Raw genomic sequence first — 17,032 nt, forward strand, 5'->3', positions numbered from 1 at the left:
GAAAAGTGTGTCATCAACATGAAAAGTTTGGAAAGCTCTGGTCTAGGTGCTTTGGAGAATCATCACCTATCACTTAAGCATGGAGAAAGAATCAGAATGATTGCACTGTCTCTGAATTCCAGGGGCCAAAGTGCAAAGAAAAGGGTCAAAATTACCTTTCTGGATACTTAGCTGAAAATGCCTTTGAAGATAAACTAGTACATTCGTACCTTGGCAACTCAAATGCTTTAGCTCCCGAACGCAACAAACCCAGAAGTGAGTGTTCTGGTTTGCAAACGTTTTTGGAAGCCGAATGTCCGACGTGGCTTCCGCGGCTTCCAATTGAGTGCAGGAAGCTCCTGCAGCCAATCAGAAGCCGCACCTTGGTTTTTGAACGTTTTCAGAAGACAAACAGACTTCCAGAACGGATTCCGTTTGAGAACCAAGGTACGACTGTACATAGATCTTAAAGCCCTGCATGTACCATTTCTGAATATATATATTATAAGCAATAGCCAAACTCTGTGATAAGTTATGGGGGAATAGGAATCAAAGTTCTTCTACCAAAACCCCTCTTTTTCCTAGTTTGGGGGTAAGAGATGTATCTCAGCAACAAGTCAGAATCTGTCCTTTGAGGCTTTCCCTGTCCTAAAGGTGATCATCGCTCCCAGGTAATTTGCATTCAGGAGTCAGTGCAAAAAGCAGATGTTGGCAGCTAACTGGCTAGACTGGCTGCCTCCTGGGGAGAACAAAGATATGCATATTTTATAAGTAACTTAATCTTAAGTAAACCCATCTGGAGCTGAACACAACATAGCTACTGAATAAACCAGAGCTTTAACAAATTGTCGGCAATGCCAAACACGACTGCGGTGGTGGTACCTCTATGTCATGGCTCAGCTTTTTAACTATGCTTGTGATCGTCTGTATGTGGTTCTCCAGGAGCTGGCGTGCTGCTGTCTCCCCTTGCTGAACGCCTTTATTTCCATGAAGGTAAGAAACGAGGCCATCTTTGATCCGAAAGGCCTGATCCAGAAGGACAGCTGTGGTCCTCTCCTGGTTGGACAGCCGGTCTTCAAGGGAATGCACTCTGCTTCCAGAAACATGCGGAATCGTAGGCAGGAAAGGCTGGCTCTGACTCCTGTCCAACAAGAAACCGAATGAGTTAAAAGGTTATGGAGTTAAAGGTAAGGCATATATTAGAATGCCCAGCTATGACAGCAGTGTAAAATAAGAAAGGTAAAGTGTATTCAGGTTGTTGTAATCCCCTCCTCTCGCCTCCCCTCACTTCATACCTATCTTTTAAACAAAATTTATACAATGCTTGAATCTAAATAAGCAGTTTACAGTAAAATAAAATGAAACATAAAAATTTTAAAGAACATAATGTTAAAAAACACATTTGAAATCATTCAGAAACTTAAATCAACAATAAGCTGAAAACATATTAAAACACATGTAACCTCTTTATGTTTGGATAGGCTTGCCTAAACTAGGGCTGCCACATGTCCAGACATTTTCCCCGGACATTACTGGGATTTCAAAGGCAGAATTGACGTCTGGGGGGAATTTTCGAAAGGCGACGCTTTGCCCTGGATCTTAAGCGTTGTTGGCTTTTTTGGCATTTTTGTAAAAATAAAATAAAATAAATTGGGGTGTCCTGGCTTTTACTTTTTGAAATATGTCAACCCCAGAGTCATCCACGACTGGACCTAACGGTCAGGGGTCCCTTTACCCTTTACCTTTTACAGAGTATAGGAACCAAATGTGTTTTTATTTCCTTACATACTGCACTAAACACATTCATTTACAAGGTATCTTCACCATGATAGAGACATAATATAAATTACTGTACTTTTCCATGTATAAGATGAGGTTTTTTTACTCAAAAATAATGTCAAAAAAGGGGGGGTATCTTATATACGGATAGTGTATGGGGGGGATGGGTGATTGGTTGCAGCCGCGAGCAGGAGCTTGTAAGTGGTGATTTTTTGGGTGATTGGGGGCTGCGTCAAGTGCTGCTTTGGATTGGCTGCTGCTGTGGTAATTGGGTGGGTGATTGGTTGCTGTGGCCAGGGCTGCTGTTGATTGGCTGCCGCTTTGGCAATAGGAGTTGCGATTGCCATCTGATGTTGGTGAGTGGGCAGGTGCATGTAGGCTTCAGCGACGCGAGCAATTGTCAGTGTTTGTCAGTTGGGTTAGTGATTTTCAGCATTTCCCTTGAAAAAAGCTCAAGAACCCTGGGCAATCCTTCCCAAAAAAGCTCAACAACTTCTGGCAATCTCCCCCCATTTTCTTAAATTTGAGTCCCCCAAAATAGGGGGGGTGTTATACATGGGGGCGTGTTATACATGGGAAAATACAGTGCTTTGAAGACACCCACCCTCCACTTTGGCCTGCCATCATCATAGGAATATAGGAAGCTGCCTCAATTGAAGTCAGAGCATTGCCAGTGTTCATGTTAGCTTAGGCTGGATCTACATCAATTGTAAAAATGCTGTGAAAAATAAAAACATAAGAAAGCTGTCAGTGCAATTTTCTATTGATGACGGATCACTGCTCTACAGCAGCCTCTGGTGTCACATTTTTATAACACATTTTAAAAGTTTTAACTGACCATTGTAGATTGGCCCTTAGTTTTGTCTGCATGGACTGTCAGTGCCTTTCCAGGATTTCAGACAGTGATGTCTCCCAATCCTTCCTGGAGATGCCAGGGATTGAACCTGGGACTCACCTGCATACGAAAGAGACGCTCTACCACTAAGCTATAACGTTTCCTCATGTACCTCCTGGGAGTTACATGCATGGAATCCCCTGACATTGCCAACTATCAGAATAGAATTGACACACAGTCAGCCTCTCTTGCTTTCTGGCTTCATAAACTAACCTGGCAAATTGTGGGGAAAGACAGATCACAAATAAAAAGTGGTCTCATTGGTGGTAGGAGTTTTCCAGCAGATTTTGGGACAAGGACTGGCATATCTTATCTTGCCTCTAGCAAAGGATACCCGTAAAAGGGAGGGCTACACACTGGTGCTGGAAAGATCAAACCCTAACTTTGAATTTATTATTTAACAATTAAAAACAAGAGGTATTAGAAATTTCTTAAAGAAAATACTTGAAAATTAGAATAGAAAACTATTTTGAAAATGTCTACCAAAAAAAATGCATTTTTAAAAAGCCATTCCAGCAAGTAGTGTTACAAATTTTAGATCACCTGGGCTTGATACTTTGACAGAAGAATTTTGTGTTATAAAACATCCATGACATTTGTGTTATGTCCAGATCTTGAGCTGAAACAATTAATGCTAGGAGCTGTAATAAAAATGCAGAGTCGGTCTGCTGGCATGACTTCAAATTGACAGTAGCAGTGCCAAATCACATTAATTTTTCAGGGGATCAGTCCATATGGAACAGAGTATCCATCTCTGGCTCCAGCTCCAAAATCTTAATGGCTGAAGAATGAATGGCTCTAGCAGTTTCATCAGAGCATGTCCCAGTTGCCATAAGACAAATAATTTACACCCACATTTGTTAGAGGCAAGAGCTGAGTGCAGAGGGGGGCCAAAGATGGTCAAACTACCCCAGAGGAAGCATGACATGCTCCCCACCAGAGGCACTGCCCCTCCCCTGACACCCCATACACCTTTGGTCCCCACTCTACATTCAGCTGTCACCTGTGGCTCCTAGAAGCTGTCAGCATGTGATAGCATCCACATCCTGGGAAATTATTATTACTGGTCAGCTAAACCAGGTGTGGGCAGCTGATGGGTTTAAATGCTCAGTGAGTTAGGGACTTGTTACCCCCTGCATGTGAAGAGAGGCTCCAGTGGATGGAGCGGATGTGATCAATAGTGCATCTGCACGTGCTGTAGAGGGAAATGAGGGGCAGATGGGGCTTGCTAACCTGGGAAGGTAGCCCACCCAGGAGGAAAAGTCTGGCCTTGAACTTCCACTGCCTTTTGCCTATACTCATTTGTGAGAAAGGCTTTGGGAGTAACCACTGAGAAATAATCTCTATCTGCTGCCATTCAGGACATCTTTGGGAAAAGGAAAGACAGAGGAGTAAACCCTACACAGTTCCAGAGTGGAGTCCCTAAGGCGGATGGATGGCATCTTTTGTGCCTCCTTCCAGCAACTCCTGCAGCTAAGTTGGTGTAAAATGTACTATTTTGTTTTCTTTTGGATTACATCAGAGAGGCCTAGAAGGGGTCTTGTCGTCTGGGCAGCCCAGGACTTCCATATACACTGTCCATGCTTACTCCCTGGAGAGGTCGCTTCAGTGCTGCTAATGCAGCAAAAACAATGTGGGAGGCAGCAGCTGCAAGTTATAAGCTCAACCAGACAGGCATAAGGTACCAGCACTACAAGTTGCCTTTGTCAGTGGGAGAGAGATCATTGTGTCTCACTGGTCAGCTACTGCCCATCTTAAGCCAGGCAGACCCCGGTCAATAGAGTGCTGACTCGCCACTGTCCACCTGCTTCAGGGGGTATGTGTAGTTTAGAGTTTAACTTGACAAGCAGACTGAACCACTGCACCAGGCAACAGAGTAAAGAAAGAAACTATATTGGGCCTAGCAAGCTGGAATCTCAGGACCATGTATCCCGGCTTGTCCAACCGACCTGGTGCAGGTTAATGACTCATGGAAGACAGCCATCATTGACCCTGAGCAGAAAACGCTCAACATTCTGTCTGTGATAGAACCACCAATTAAGGGCTCAGAATGCTTGCTCTCTTTCTGTCTCTCAATCACCTCTAGTGTGGTTAACATCTTGAGCATTTACGCTCCCACCATGTGCTCTGACATACAGATCAAAAATCAGTTCTAGGGGGAACTAGACCAGACTGTCTGGATAGTCCCAGCCTGCAAACACCTATTCCTGCTGGGAGATTTCAATGCCAGAGTTGTGGGTTGTCATCACACATGGGACAACTGCACAGGCCACTTTGGTATTGGCAGCATGAATGAGAACAGACAAATTGAACTGTGTCAGGTCACATGGCACGAGGGTGACGCTGTGGTCTAAACCACTGAGACTCTTGGGCTTGCTGATCAGAAGGTCGGCAGTTCAAATCCCCATGACAGGGTGAGCTCCCGTTGCTCTGTCCCAGCTCCTGCTAACCTAGTAGTTTGAAAGCACACCAGTGCAAGTAGATAAATAGGTACCGCTGCAGCGGGAAGGTAAACGGTGTTTCCATGCACTCTGGTTTCCATCATGGTGTTCGGTTGTGCCAGAAGCAGTTTAGTCATGCTGGCCACATGACCCGGAAAGCTGTCTGTGAACAAATGCCGGCTCCCTCAGCCTCAAAGCGAGATGAGTGCCGCAACCCCATAGTCGCCTTTGACTGGACTTAACTATCCAGAGGTCCTTAACCTTTTACCTTTAGTGCTGACTGTAATACAGATCACTCCCCGGTGGTGAGAAAGATCCTTCTCCAGCCAACAAGAACCCATAGCACAAAGCAGGAAGTGCAGAGCCTTGAAACAACACTGCCAGGACAGTAATGCCTAAACTTTGTAAACACTGATTCCGTCAAACAAGCACAACTGAACTACCCTAGAGACAGTGCCAGAGTAAGGTGGGACCACATCGAAGAGGCAACCTGCAATACAGCTATGTCCTCTTTTGGCAAAAGTGAGCAACAGATCCCCAGCTGGTTTGAGGCTCAAATCTGAAAAGTGGAATAAAAATAAGTTTGAATTCACCCCCATTGTCTCTCGAGACAGACGGATGCCAACAACATTAGAGGCAACAAATATAAACAAGAAATAATTTGGACTTAGAAATGTCCATGTCATGAGCCTTACAACATGCATCTAACTGCTTCATTCCCAGCAGATTCCATGGGCTCAAGGACATGATTCCCAGAGCACTGAAATTCTGCCAAATAGTTGCATCTCTCTTTTCCAGCACTGCTTTCCTCCCAGAGCTGAAGTAAATAAATGCAGCTGAGTCTCCTCCAACACAGGCAAAGGGGATCTGTTTCACAGATAGAAACCAAATCAGATCCTTGTATCGTATAAACACAGTGAACCCAAACATAGCCAAACTAGCTAATACTTCATTCCTTTGGAAAATGCTGGTTACTCTTACTACCTGTGTTTGTACTAATTATATTTCTTATGAGAAATGTGACAGCAGGTGTCAGAGTGACTGGTTGCAGGAACCCATACATGAAACACGGATAAATTATTTATGCTTGTTGACCTTGTGAAATTTGTATCTGAGAAGAATGTAAATGATAACCTACTGCAATGACCCTGCTTCCTGAGAAACAACAGCCTGTGGAAATGTGTGAGGTTTGTACCTTTAGCTCAGCTCAGCTTGTTTTTCTCTGGCTTTCACTACTTTTTATCAGGAACTATGATGCTATGATTAATTTCTAGCTGTGCCATCATGAATGCTTCAAGGTTGTTCTTAAAACCTGCAAAGAGGGTTTTCTTTGACTTCAAAAATTCAAATTTTAGTTCAGCTATACTATACTTAAAAAAACGCTTTTTATTTCTACTATGGTATCTCACATTGCTAAAAGAGTATCAGAACCTGCAGAGAGATTTATGGAACTTTTGTTTGTTTGCTTTTTAAGTGAGCCATTCTGAAAAGTGGGATATAAATAATTGTCTATAAAGAATTTGTACATCAACTTGTTAAAACACTGACAAAGTTAAGGAAAATATGTGCAATTTGAACAAAAGACAGACTTTGCATATTGAATGTTGTCAACAGCTCTTAGCAATGCCACATTCTTTAGTAATGATGAACATCATCACAAAGGCTTGTTTGCCTTAACAATTTATGTCAAATGAATGGTATCTTAAATGATGGAAATCCTAGATGACTAACTTACTTGTCAAGGTATTTAATTGGCTCAGTTGTGTTCTCTGTTGACATCTTTATTTGAAGTAGTATCTGTAAGACCTTTACAAGGGCAAGAAAACATTATTAATCATGAGCTTCAGATGAACTAATCAAACCAACTACAGCCCACTTATAGGGCAATATAACCTCCATTTACTAAATGACTTGCAGAAATGTCAACAGTGTCAGTTAATCTAATGTCCACATAAATAGAGTTTGCTTTCATATATGGAGATACACTCAGTTATTCATTCTGTCTTTACAGTATTGGCATAATTTAGATCAGTGTTTCCCAACCTCTGCTTCAGGGCGCCCCGCGCGTCGGGCGGCAGGCTACAGTCCGCAGCATGGGGAACCCTCTGTTTCAGGGCGCCCCCCGGGTGCGCAAGGCTTGCCAACACGAGCGTGGAGCACGGGGCGTCCTCCGAAGGGCGCCCCGTGCTCCGCGCTGCCAGCTGCCGCCCGCAAGCCTTGCGCTCCCGGGGGGGAGATCCCCTGGGTGCGCAAGGCTGGCCAACACCAGCGCGGAGCACGGGGCGGCCGGCCGAAGCGAGCGGCGATGGGATGTGGGAGGGAGGGAGCTCGCCGCCCCGCGTGTGCTCGCCGCCGCCGCCGCCCCGCCTCTCGCCGCCCGACTCGCCCGCCTCCCTCCCACGGCACACCAGGCAACGTCTCGCGGCACACTAGTGTGCCGCGGAACACCGGTTGGGAAACACTGATTTAGATAATAAAATCATAAAAGGGGGGGGGGGAATCCATAAAACATTGGTAATCCAGACACACTGAAAACAAAATACTCAATAGCCACCATTAAATAACTGTTAAGTAGTTTAAAATTTGACTTTAAAAAATCTCGGCTAATTATCCTGACACAATCTCAATAGTTTGGGAATATCACCCCTCAACAGACATTGGATGACAAATTATTTGCAAGTAGATACTTTAAGCTTTAAAGGAGTCACTAATAGGTTGAAGTGTGTTGAAGAGATGGCAGCCCATAATTATATGGTATATTGTATCTTGTGTATTCATACCACAAGAGCAAAGTCTATTCTGGAAGGGTATTTTTTGGAACCTTCCAGACAGTACAAATGAGAGGAATGCATTTGAATGGGCTAACATAAAAACTCTATGATACAAAGGGGTATCTAAATTATAAAAATAGTTGGGCACAAACCTAAGTAAGCAGATGAGCATACAGATGGGCTTAGTGTTATGCATTCTGTGGTCAGTGTTTGCCTGAGCTTGAGTCTGGATTAAGAATTATGAGTTCCCGTGTGATTCGATACATGATATCCAATCACAGAACATTTCAGGAATTGGGCCTCGGCCATTGGCCCTTAAACTCTGAGTCAAGATTCACAGCTTGGAAGTTTAGACAGCCAATCACGTTGGGAGCAGGAGTGGCCCAGGCCTTCAGAAATGTATATAAGCAGTTGCTTTGTCCCTGTTCAGCTCTGTAGCTCAATAAAGGTTCTTGCTGTTATCACCTACACTTCACTTAGTGCGGTAAAGTTTTTGAAATTTGTGATCTAACAGGCTCTGCTTAATGAGAGAGAAAATGCATAACTCATCCAGTAAGAGGAGAGAATGCATTGCAATCTCTATTTGTTTGAGTTTAAAGGTAATTAGTATGCAAAATTGTAACAAACTGACATCAAACAAAATCACCCCATCAGGCATGACAAATTAAGAAACAACCATGGGAATGTTGGCAAAAATATAGTAGACAGAATGCCAGAGACCATGGAAAATGAACAAGTGTAAACAGCTGGGTCACATCTGCCTTCCCTGTCCTATGGGACTTATCCACCCACAGGCCATGTCACCCAAGACTCTGAGGGAGGACCAAGTAGTAGAGCATCTGCTTTGCACGCAGAAGGAGGTCCCTGGCTCAGTCTTCAGCATCTCTAGGTAGGGTTGGGAGATATCCTTGTCTGAAATCCTGGAGAGATGCTTCCACTCAATGTAGAAAGATGATACTGAGGTAGCTGGACCAGTTGGTCTGGCTCAGCTTACTTACTTTACTTTATCAAACCTTTATTAGGCATTATGGAAATAAAACCTTAAAAGATAAAATAACATATAAAAGCCTTGAAATATATATAAAAAGGCAGCAGTTTGCTAAATGCATATATATATATACATATAGAGTCAGTGGTTTTCCTTGTTAACCTGCTCCTTGGAGGACTGCTACCAAAAACTCGGCTACCCCCGCCGTTACCCTTTGGTCAACGTCGGATAGGTAGAATCCCACACATTCACCTTGCTGCGGTTCCAGACCACCCAAAAGAGGGGACAGCACGCGTTGACGGAGCGTACTGTACAATGGGCAATGAAGGAGAATATGCTCTACAGTGTCCGGGACATTCATAGAGCATCTGCAGAGTCTCTTGTTTCTAGGAATGTTTTGATATCTTCCCCTGACAAATGCTGAGGGAAAAACATTCAAACGGGCCAGCATAAAAGCCCTACGTTGGGCTGGGATTATTAGTTTAGTGACGTAATTGGCTCTGCTATCTAAGATATTTAATTCATAGAATATGGGGGAGCAAATTTTGTTTACAGCTGCCATAATATTTTGTCTCTCGACATCCTTTAGTCTAGTTAGGATATTATGGGAAATATATTGCTCATTAGAATTGTACAGGGGCTCCAGCTCGATGCCTAAAGATTCAATCTTTTTTTCGAGGTGCTGATACCATCTTGATTTATAGGAGTCTTTGAGCAAATCAGCGAGCAGACTTGATGGAGGGCAGCGAAAGTGGCAGCGTAACCAATACTTTATTGAGGTGGACCATGCCCAATATTCCATTGTGTGTATGCCTATTTCTGCACACATTGTTTCATATTTGATCGTAGCTGGGAGTCCAAGAATACGTCTCAGAAAGCTAGAGTGAATCTTTTTTAAATCATTGTTATATGCTTGGACCCATAGCGGGATTCCATAAAATATCTGGGATTGCACTTTTGTTTGAAATATCTGATTTGCCGCAGGAATAAATTGATTACCTTTCTGATAATGAAAACGGGCAACTGCTGATGAGATGCACTTTGCCTGTTTTATGGCATTTGTGCGATGGGTTGCCCACCCTAAATTGCTCTGGAATAAGATTCCCAGATACCTATAGATTTTCACTTGTTGGATTTCTTGCCCTCTTATTTTCCATTTCTCTAATTTCCAACCATTCGAGAAGACCAAAATTTTTGTCTTCTCATAGTTTATAGAGAGTTTGTTACATTCGCAATAGAGGATCAGTGAAGATATAAGACGTTTCAGACCCAAGCTCGTTAAGGATAGTAGGACAGCATCGTCTGCATATAGTAAGAGAGGAACTGGTTTCTGATTAAGTTTAGGGGCATGTGATTCTATTTTTTGAAGGTAATCTGGCAAGTCTGATAAAAATAAATTAAATAGAAAGGGGGCAAGAATACACCCTTGTTTTACCCCTTTCGAAATTGGGATGTCTGATGAAAGGTGACCTTTGATGTTAAGTTTGACTTGACAGGTATTGGAAGAGTGTAGATTTTGCATTAGAATCAATAGGCGCTGATCAATTTTTAATTCTGCGAGTTTCCTCCACAACTTTGGGCGGTCAATTGAGTCGAATGCACCACGAAAATCTACAAAAGCAGCGTATATCTTAGATTGCCTTTGGGATCTGTATTTTTCAACCAGATGCATAAGTATAAGACAGTGGTCTAGTGTGGAGCAACCTTTGGAGAAACCTATTTGTTCTTTCCCTGGTAAATTTAGATTTTTCATCCAGGTAAGGAGTTTAGATAAGAGGTGCTTAGCGTAGATTTTCCCTATCACTGATAGAAGGCTTATCGGTCTATAATTCCTTGGTTCTTTTGGGTCGCCATTTTTAAAGATTGGAATAATTATTGATCTTAGCCATGTCTCAGGTATGATCCCATATTTATCTATAAGCGTAAACAGTTGGGCTAAGGGTTCTGCCCACCAATCTATATAGGTCTTAAATAATTCTATTGGTAGACCGTCTGGCCCAGGAGATTTCCCCGATTTGAAATTTTTAACTATCTCTCTAATTTCCTCTTCCTCTACCCTTGGCCACTCCTGGAGTTTAATAATTTTATTTTTAGTGGTTTCATTTCCTTTAAGTTCACTGTGTAGATTGTTAAATACAGATGTAAAGTATTGGGACCATTTGGATTCTGCAATTGGCTCAGCATCATACACCTTCCTATGTTTCTATTCACTCCCATTCTGTCTGAATGTGGCATGTGATAATAGATTCCCCTGTACAAAACCTAGTTAATAAAAATATATTAGGAACCTGCACTTTGGAACTCCCCGCCTATTGCAACAAAGCACTTGCCTTTGCTAGACTCTTTTCGGGCACCTGCTAAAAGCATTCTTCTTTAGGCAAGCATACCTAGATGCTTAGAAAGTTGAAGTAATTTTAATCTTAATATTTTAGCTTTTGTATGTTTTAAAGTAGGATTGTTAATTTTTCTTGATTTTACTGCTGTGGGGCTGTTTTTTTTTTGTTTTTGTTTTTTTTGTAAACCACTTTGCAGGTTTCTTAAAAATAAATTTTATTAAATAAACAATAAATATAAATAAAATAACACAAGCCAAAACACAATCCATCCTGTAGATTTAAGTATCTGTCCATAGTCGCCTACTTGTTATCAGAGCCCCAGAATCCACATTCCTTTGTAAGAAAATGTGAAATAACGTAAAACCATTTTTGCAGGCAAAAATAAATAAATCATTGTTGGGGGGGGGGCGGTGACAAGAAATTTTCTGCACCAAGTACCACCTGACCTTCCTACGCCTCTGTTTACATGTATGAGGTCCTGAATTCAATCCCTAGAAGGTAGGACTCAAAACAATGGTTTCAAGTTACAAGAATGGAAATTCTGACTAAACACCAGGAAGAAGTTTCTGACAGAGCTGTTCTCAGTGGAAAGGTCTTCCTCGGGAGGTGATGGACTCTCCTTCCTTGGAAGTTTTTAAGCAGAGCTTGGATAACCACCCGCCACGGATGCTTTAGTTGAGATTTCTGCTTTGCAGGAGGTTGCACTAGATGATCCTTGAAGTCCCATCCAACTATGATTCTATGTCCAGTTCAAAGAGTCAGGTTGCAGGTGATGAGGAAGACCCCCACCTCAGACTAGTCTGGAGAGCCAATATCGTTTTGAGTAGGCAGAGCTGGGAGAGGTGAAATAATAGTCTGGCAGGTCCTATTTTCCCAGAAGGAAAATTCTTGTGCAGCACTAAACTGTCCTATGAAATGGCTTTTTCTCTCCCCCCCTCCCCCACCCTTCCTCTGTGCAATTTTGCTCAGTGATGCAGTACTGAAGTAATAGTTAATTCATTACCGTAATTCAGAATGCTGCTACTAAAAGCAGCTTTTTCCTCCTGCTGCTATGATCATACCACTCACACAGCTATGATCTCTATACCAGCTCCTGGCTTTCAAGATCAACCCTAAGCGCTCCCTCTTCACATTTAAAGCTCTCCGCCCCTGACTATATCTCTGTGTACATCTCCCCTTATCGCCCTCTGTTCTTTCCACTCCACATTGGCTCACTTGGCTTATGAAGCTCTGTAGGTCCCTTTCACACACTTCCATGCTGTTACCTATGGTTCGGGTAATCCCTTTGCCTTTGTATCCCATTAAGCTACGCTTCTTGTCCCTCCATAAAACCCACTACCCTCAGCAAAGCCTTTTCTGAATTCTGCCTTCATATCTGATGTCAGAAGGAGACTGGGGCTGTCTATGCCAGCTCCCTTAGTGAGGAAATTTGTCCCCCATAGCTAGCTATCTCTTTCCAATCCTCCTCACTTAAAAATAATAATCAGGAAGCCTGTTTCCCAGACACCTTTGGATATTCTACTTTGGTTAAGAAAAATCAAATGCTCCTATGGCACTCTGACATAATTTTATCATATTATGTTAAAGTAAAATATATTGCTTCCTCAAACCCCACCACTGTTGACCAGGGGTTTGGATCACAGCCTAAAATAGCAAGTTTTCTTGTCTATGTTCTAAACCAAACTGCAGTGCCTAGCATACTGTAATTAATAACTGCTAATATTTCTATTATCAGACATTCTGTTCTTTGGTACTATTCCTAGCAGTGATACATAAAAAGATTTGATGATACAGAACAAAAACATAATTCAGTTATTTCTGAATGATATTTATGGAAGAAACCTAAACTAATGAACACAACAGCACCTAAAATTAATTAAATAGCATGACAATCACAAATATCACAAAGATTTCAAGAAGCAGAAAACACCTTAAATGGGTTACCTGAGACTTAAGATGGTATAACTCTCTTCACTGAACAGTAGGAGCTCAGCAGCTTTTTGCTTAGGCGATTCGACTGTTGTTCAACTCTGAAAGATGCTTAGAACCAGCATTGCTGTTTCCCCGGTGATGCCTTGAGGTCAACATTCCATTTCCATGACTCATGACAGAACTTGGAAACCTGTATTAGTAAAAAATAGTGCTACAGTAATCTTTAACTTACAAAACAGTATTTGAATGAGTATGTACGATAATGGCTCCATAGGGTTGAGCAGTGAATCAAAAATGCCCTTTAGTACTATTAGATATGTCTACCCAGGTTCCTTGTTTATCCATACAGAAATGAACTATGATACTGGCGTGAAGTTTCTCTCTTGGGCTTAGCTATATTCCAAAAGATTATTTAATACCCTCTCAATAAGATTTAATGTGCTCTGGATTTTCCACATGGTAGCTCTTTTTAAAGAATTGGCACCACTCTTCCCAATAAATGCATGCGAATTGCTTCATGGGGCTTCTATTAGAATGCTTGTTTGCATTTTCAGGGAGAAAGGCTGTACTTCAATTGATTGTTTATTTCCACAGGTTCTGTGTTCTCAAAAACTCATATCACTGTCCCATTGGAGAGACAGAATAGCTTTTATTAGGCAGAAAAATTGTATCATGAGTGCTCTTCAAATGACCACGTTGTTTGATTTCACCCCCGGAGGCACAATCCAATGTCTCTCAAGACAGATGGGTGTCAACAAAAACAACAAAATACACCAGCAATATAATTCATAAATATTATTCAGAGTACATTAAATTGTAGTTAATGCTTATTGTACATTCATTTCTGCTTTAACTTGATTCTAATAATCAGTGTATTCTCCTGCCTCATAAATATCTGAAGCATGTTAACTTGTTCTTTTCGGCTATCTGCCAAATTTTTCTCAGTCACTCAGAAAAAATAGATAGGGTATTTTGCTAATAATGCTCTAGCTTTCAATCATAAGTTGCTGACAGATTCATGTTTTCTTTTTGCATTGCCTTTTAAATAACCCATAAGAATGACTAACTGTCATAAAAGACACTTATTCATAATCCTGACTTTTTTTTGCTTTTGTTTTACCAATATAGTTTCGCTCTCCATCATATGTGAAAAAAGGATTGGCAACTCCGTAAATTTCCCAAGCAATTTGCACACACTTTCTGCAATACAAAATGTTGTAGGTGTGTTCTTTCTTTGAGATGCTCAAAGCACATCAAAACTACATAATATAATTCCACCATTCTTCAGTAACAAGCATATATTCAAATTCCTTGGGAGAAGTAATCCAGTTTCTTAGGAATACAGAACTGGAAGAAAATCAGGAAAATTGCTCCACTTATAATTTTATTATATTATGCAAAGAGCAAAAGTAAACATACACAATTAATATCATGGCATTGGGGGCTGGTTCATAAGGGTAAATGGGGCACTGCCCCCACCAACCCCAGCATCTCCCTACTTGCCTGCTTTCTTTCTTACAACCAGCCAGGTGGTAGCTCTGCCTGTCATTGGCTGTGACTTCACCTATGGTTGCCTTCTGTCCTGTCATTCCCAATGGGCACCACCAGCCACTCCTGTATAATGGCATGGTATGATTTCTTTACATATCACATTTTGGCCCAAAGGCCGCCTAGGAGCTAAGCTGCATATTAATAATAAAAAAGACATGTATAGAATACAGTCAACAAAATAAATCACAACAATATGAAGTCACAAGATACCCACCAGTCACTAGGATATGTGTTCCTGAGCTGCATTCGTCCTCTTGCCACATATACAGAATATAGATATTTTAATAAATCAATAATAAATACAGGTTTGGTTTTTCAGGCAGTGGATTATAATTATAAGCTCTTCTGAATACCACCGCAACCTTTAAAGGCCTGCGAGTACACCCCATCTTTGATCATCAGAACAGAGCTGTAAAACTAGCATTTTATCCCAAGTCTGACAGGTTCTCTCTGCCTTTAACCAGCCCTATTAGTAGTCTCAATCCCACAGCACCTGACTCCAAGTAACAATCCCAGAGAAAATGCTGCTTCTAACCCAAACCCAGAACTCATTACTGTTGTAGTCATTTGTTCCTCGTTTGCCTAGCAGCTTGCTAAAAATGTCAAAAAGATAAACTATCAGTACCTGGTGGGAAACTTCTTGGAGGAGCTACTGTGCTTCGTTTTGGGTGAAAATCAATAGACAAAAGCCCTAGAAGATGGATTCCCCCCCCCCTTCATTTCTCATGAAGAGCAGCAGCAGGCAGCTCCAGGAAACTTCGCACTCTTGTCACCAAGGTACTTTTGTTTACTTCCGTCTCCAGGCAACTAGAACGCCAACTTTCAGACAGGGAAATGTGCAGCAAAGCTATGGGCTGTGTGCTGTACACTGAAAACTGGACTTAACATTTAAATCTGCTTGTTTTAATTTCTGTACTTTACCTTTTGATCTGAAGGGCTGTCGTTTACCTCTTGCCAAGTGGAAATAGCCTCCTTAGTCCAAGGCCAGAGTAATCATCAAAATAGCCACCCACCTATACTGCAGCTGGTCTAAAGCAGTCATTTATTTTTTTTACAGGATTAAAGCAAGTGAATATTTAGAATTAGCCAAATTGACAGCTATAATAAGACAAAAACCAAAAAGTGAAGTGAAAAAAGCTTAAAAGCCAAGGTTCGAGACAGAAATTTGGCTGAGTCTGGAATAACCTTGTGAAGTGAAAGGATAAGAAAGAGGGATTTATATCTAGATGCTAGGATAGAGATGATAAGGAAAACAGGAAGGCATAATGAGAGGTAAAGGAGGTGCTGTGGGATTGGTGGAAGTCGATGTTTGTTTTTCTTTTTAGTGCTTATATTATTAACTTGTAAGATATGGATTTGGGGTTTTTTGTATGCTGGTTTTTGTGTTTTGTGTATTGTTATTTTTTGATTTTTTTTGTGTTGTTGTGTGGAAAATACTAATAAAATTTATTATAAAAACAAGCAGGTGATGTAAGTTCAGAGAAAGAAATGGCGCACATTTAAAAACAAACCACCTCTTTAGCACTGTTATGTTCCCTGACAGGACTCCTCAACCTTTAACAGCTGTGCAACAGGCAGAAATTCAATAGGTGCAGATTTTCCCACTTTGGATCTATAGTGAAGGGGGAAACTACAGCTGTTAAATTTGTGCATGATGATGACACAAAAGGTCTGTCAGAACAAAAGGTGACCAAGACCGCATACAAAACACACATTTAAAGGACATTTCCGCTTCAGGAAACCTGGGAGCTGCCGTTTACCTCTAACACAGCTGCAATTTCCAGTACCCTAAACAAGCTACTGTTCCCAGGATTCTCTGGGGCAAAAAAATGTGTTTTCAATGTACTGTACATGCAGTCTAGGTTTCAGCCTCTTTATGTTTTTGCACCCTGCTCTTCCTTCAAGTATCTCAGAGCAGCATTTAGGTTGAAAGTAACACTGACTGCCCCAAATCTCCCATGGAGTTTTATAGGCCCCATGTGAGCCAGCTGAGGATTCTCACACAGGACATTGCAGGCATGGAGACAGTGGACTCAGCTACTGTATACAGTTGCAAATAAAACATTTTGAGTGTGTTTTAAGTGCAATATATGTGACACTAGATGGCGGTGGTGAGCCTTATGGAAAATTCAATGTATTTTAAAAACCGCTTTTAAAAAAGCATTTTCAGAACGTTTTTTTATATGTGTGTATATTCCACCAGTCTTCATTTTGAAGTAAGCCAGCTGAGAGCCGTCTAGCCGTCTCCCAGGCCTAAATAGGAAAATGTGGTAAATTACACTTTTTTATGTAATATGGTAACTATCGATTGTTGGGTTATTTTATGTCTAATGTATTACTTATATTTATGTATACCAATT

General features: G+C 41.5%; 1 protein-coding gene across 2 annotated transcripts in view; it reads right to left on the reverse strand.

Annotated features, from left to right (window-relative positions):
• FAM81B (family with sequence similarity 81 member B) overlaps positions 1 to 15,455 on the reverse strand; it is a 34,386-nt gene extending 18,931 nt beyond the window's left edge. The window contains exons 1-5 of one of the 2 annotated variants that reach the window (XM_081880544.1): positions 15,298 to 15,455; positions 13,134 to 13,311; positions 6,830 to 6,900; positions 2,363 to 2,476; positions 862 to 1,120 (exon numbers count right to left, since the gene is read on the reverse strand). In XM_081880544.1, coding sequence (XP_081736670.1) covers positions 862 to 1,120; positions 2,363 to 2,439 — 336 coding nt within the window. In that variant the 5' untranslated portion in view covers positions 2,440 to 2,476; positions 6,830 to 6,900; positions 13,134 to 13,311; positions 15,298 to 15,455. The remainder of the gene's footprint in view (positions 1 to 861; positions 1,121 to 2,362; positions 2,477 to 6,829; positions 6,901 to 13,133; positions 13,312 to 15,297) is intronic. The other variant, XM_081880545.1, reaches the window with a different exon arrangement.
• Positions 15,456 to 17,032: the final 1,577 nt, after the last annotated feature.

The sequence above is a fragment of the Podarcis erhardii genome (genome assembly GCF_964252035.2).
Source record: "Podarcis erhardii genome assembly, chromosome: 11".
NCBI lineage: Eukaryota > Metazoa > Chordata > Lepidosauria > Squamata > Lacertidae > Podarcis > Podarcis erhardii.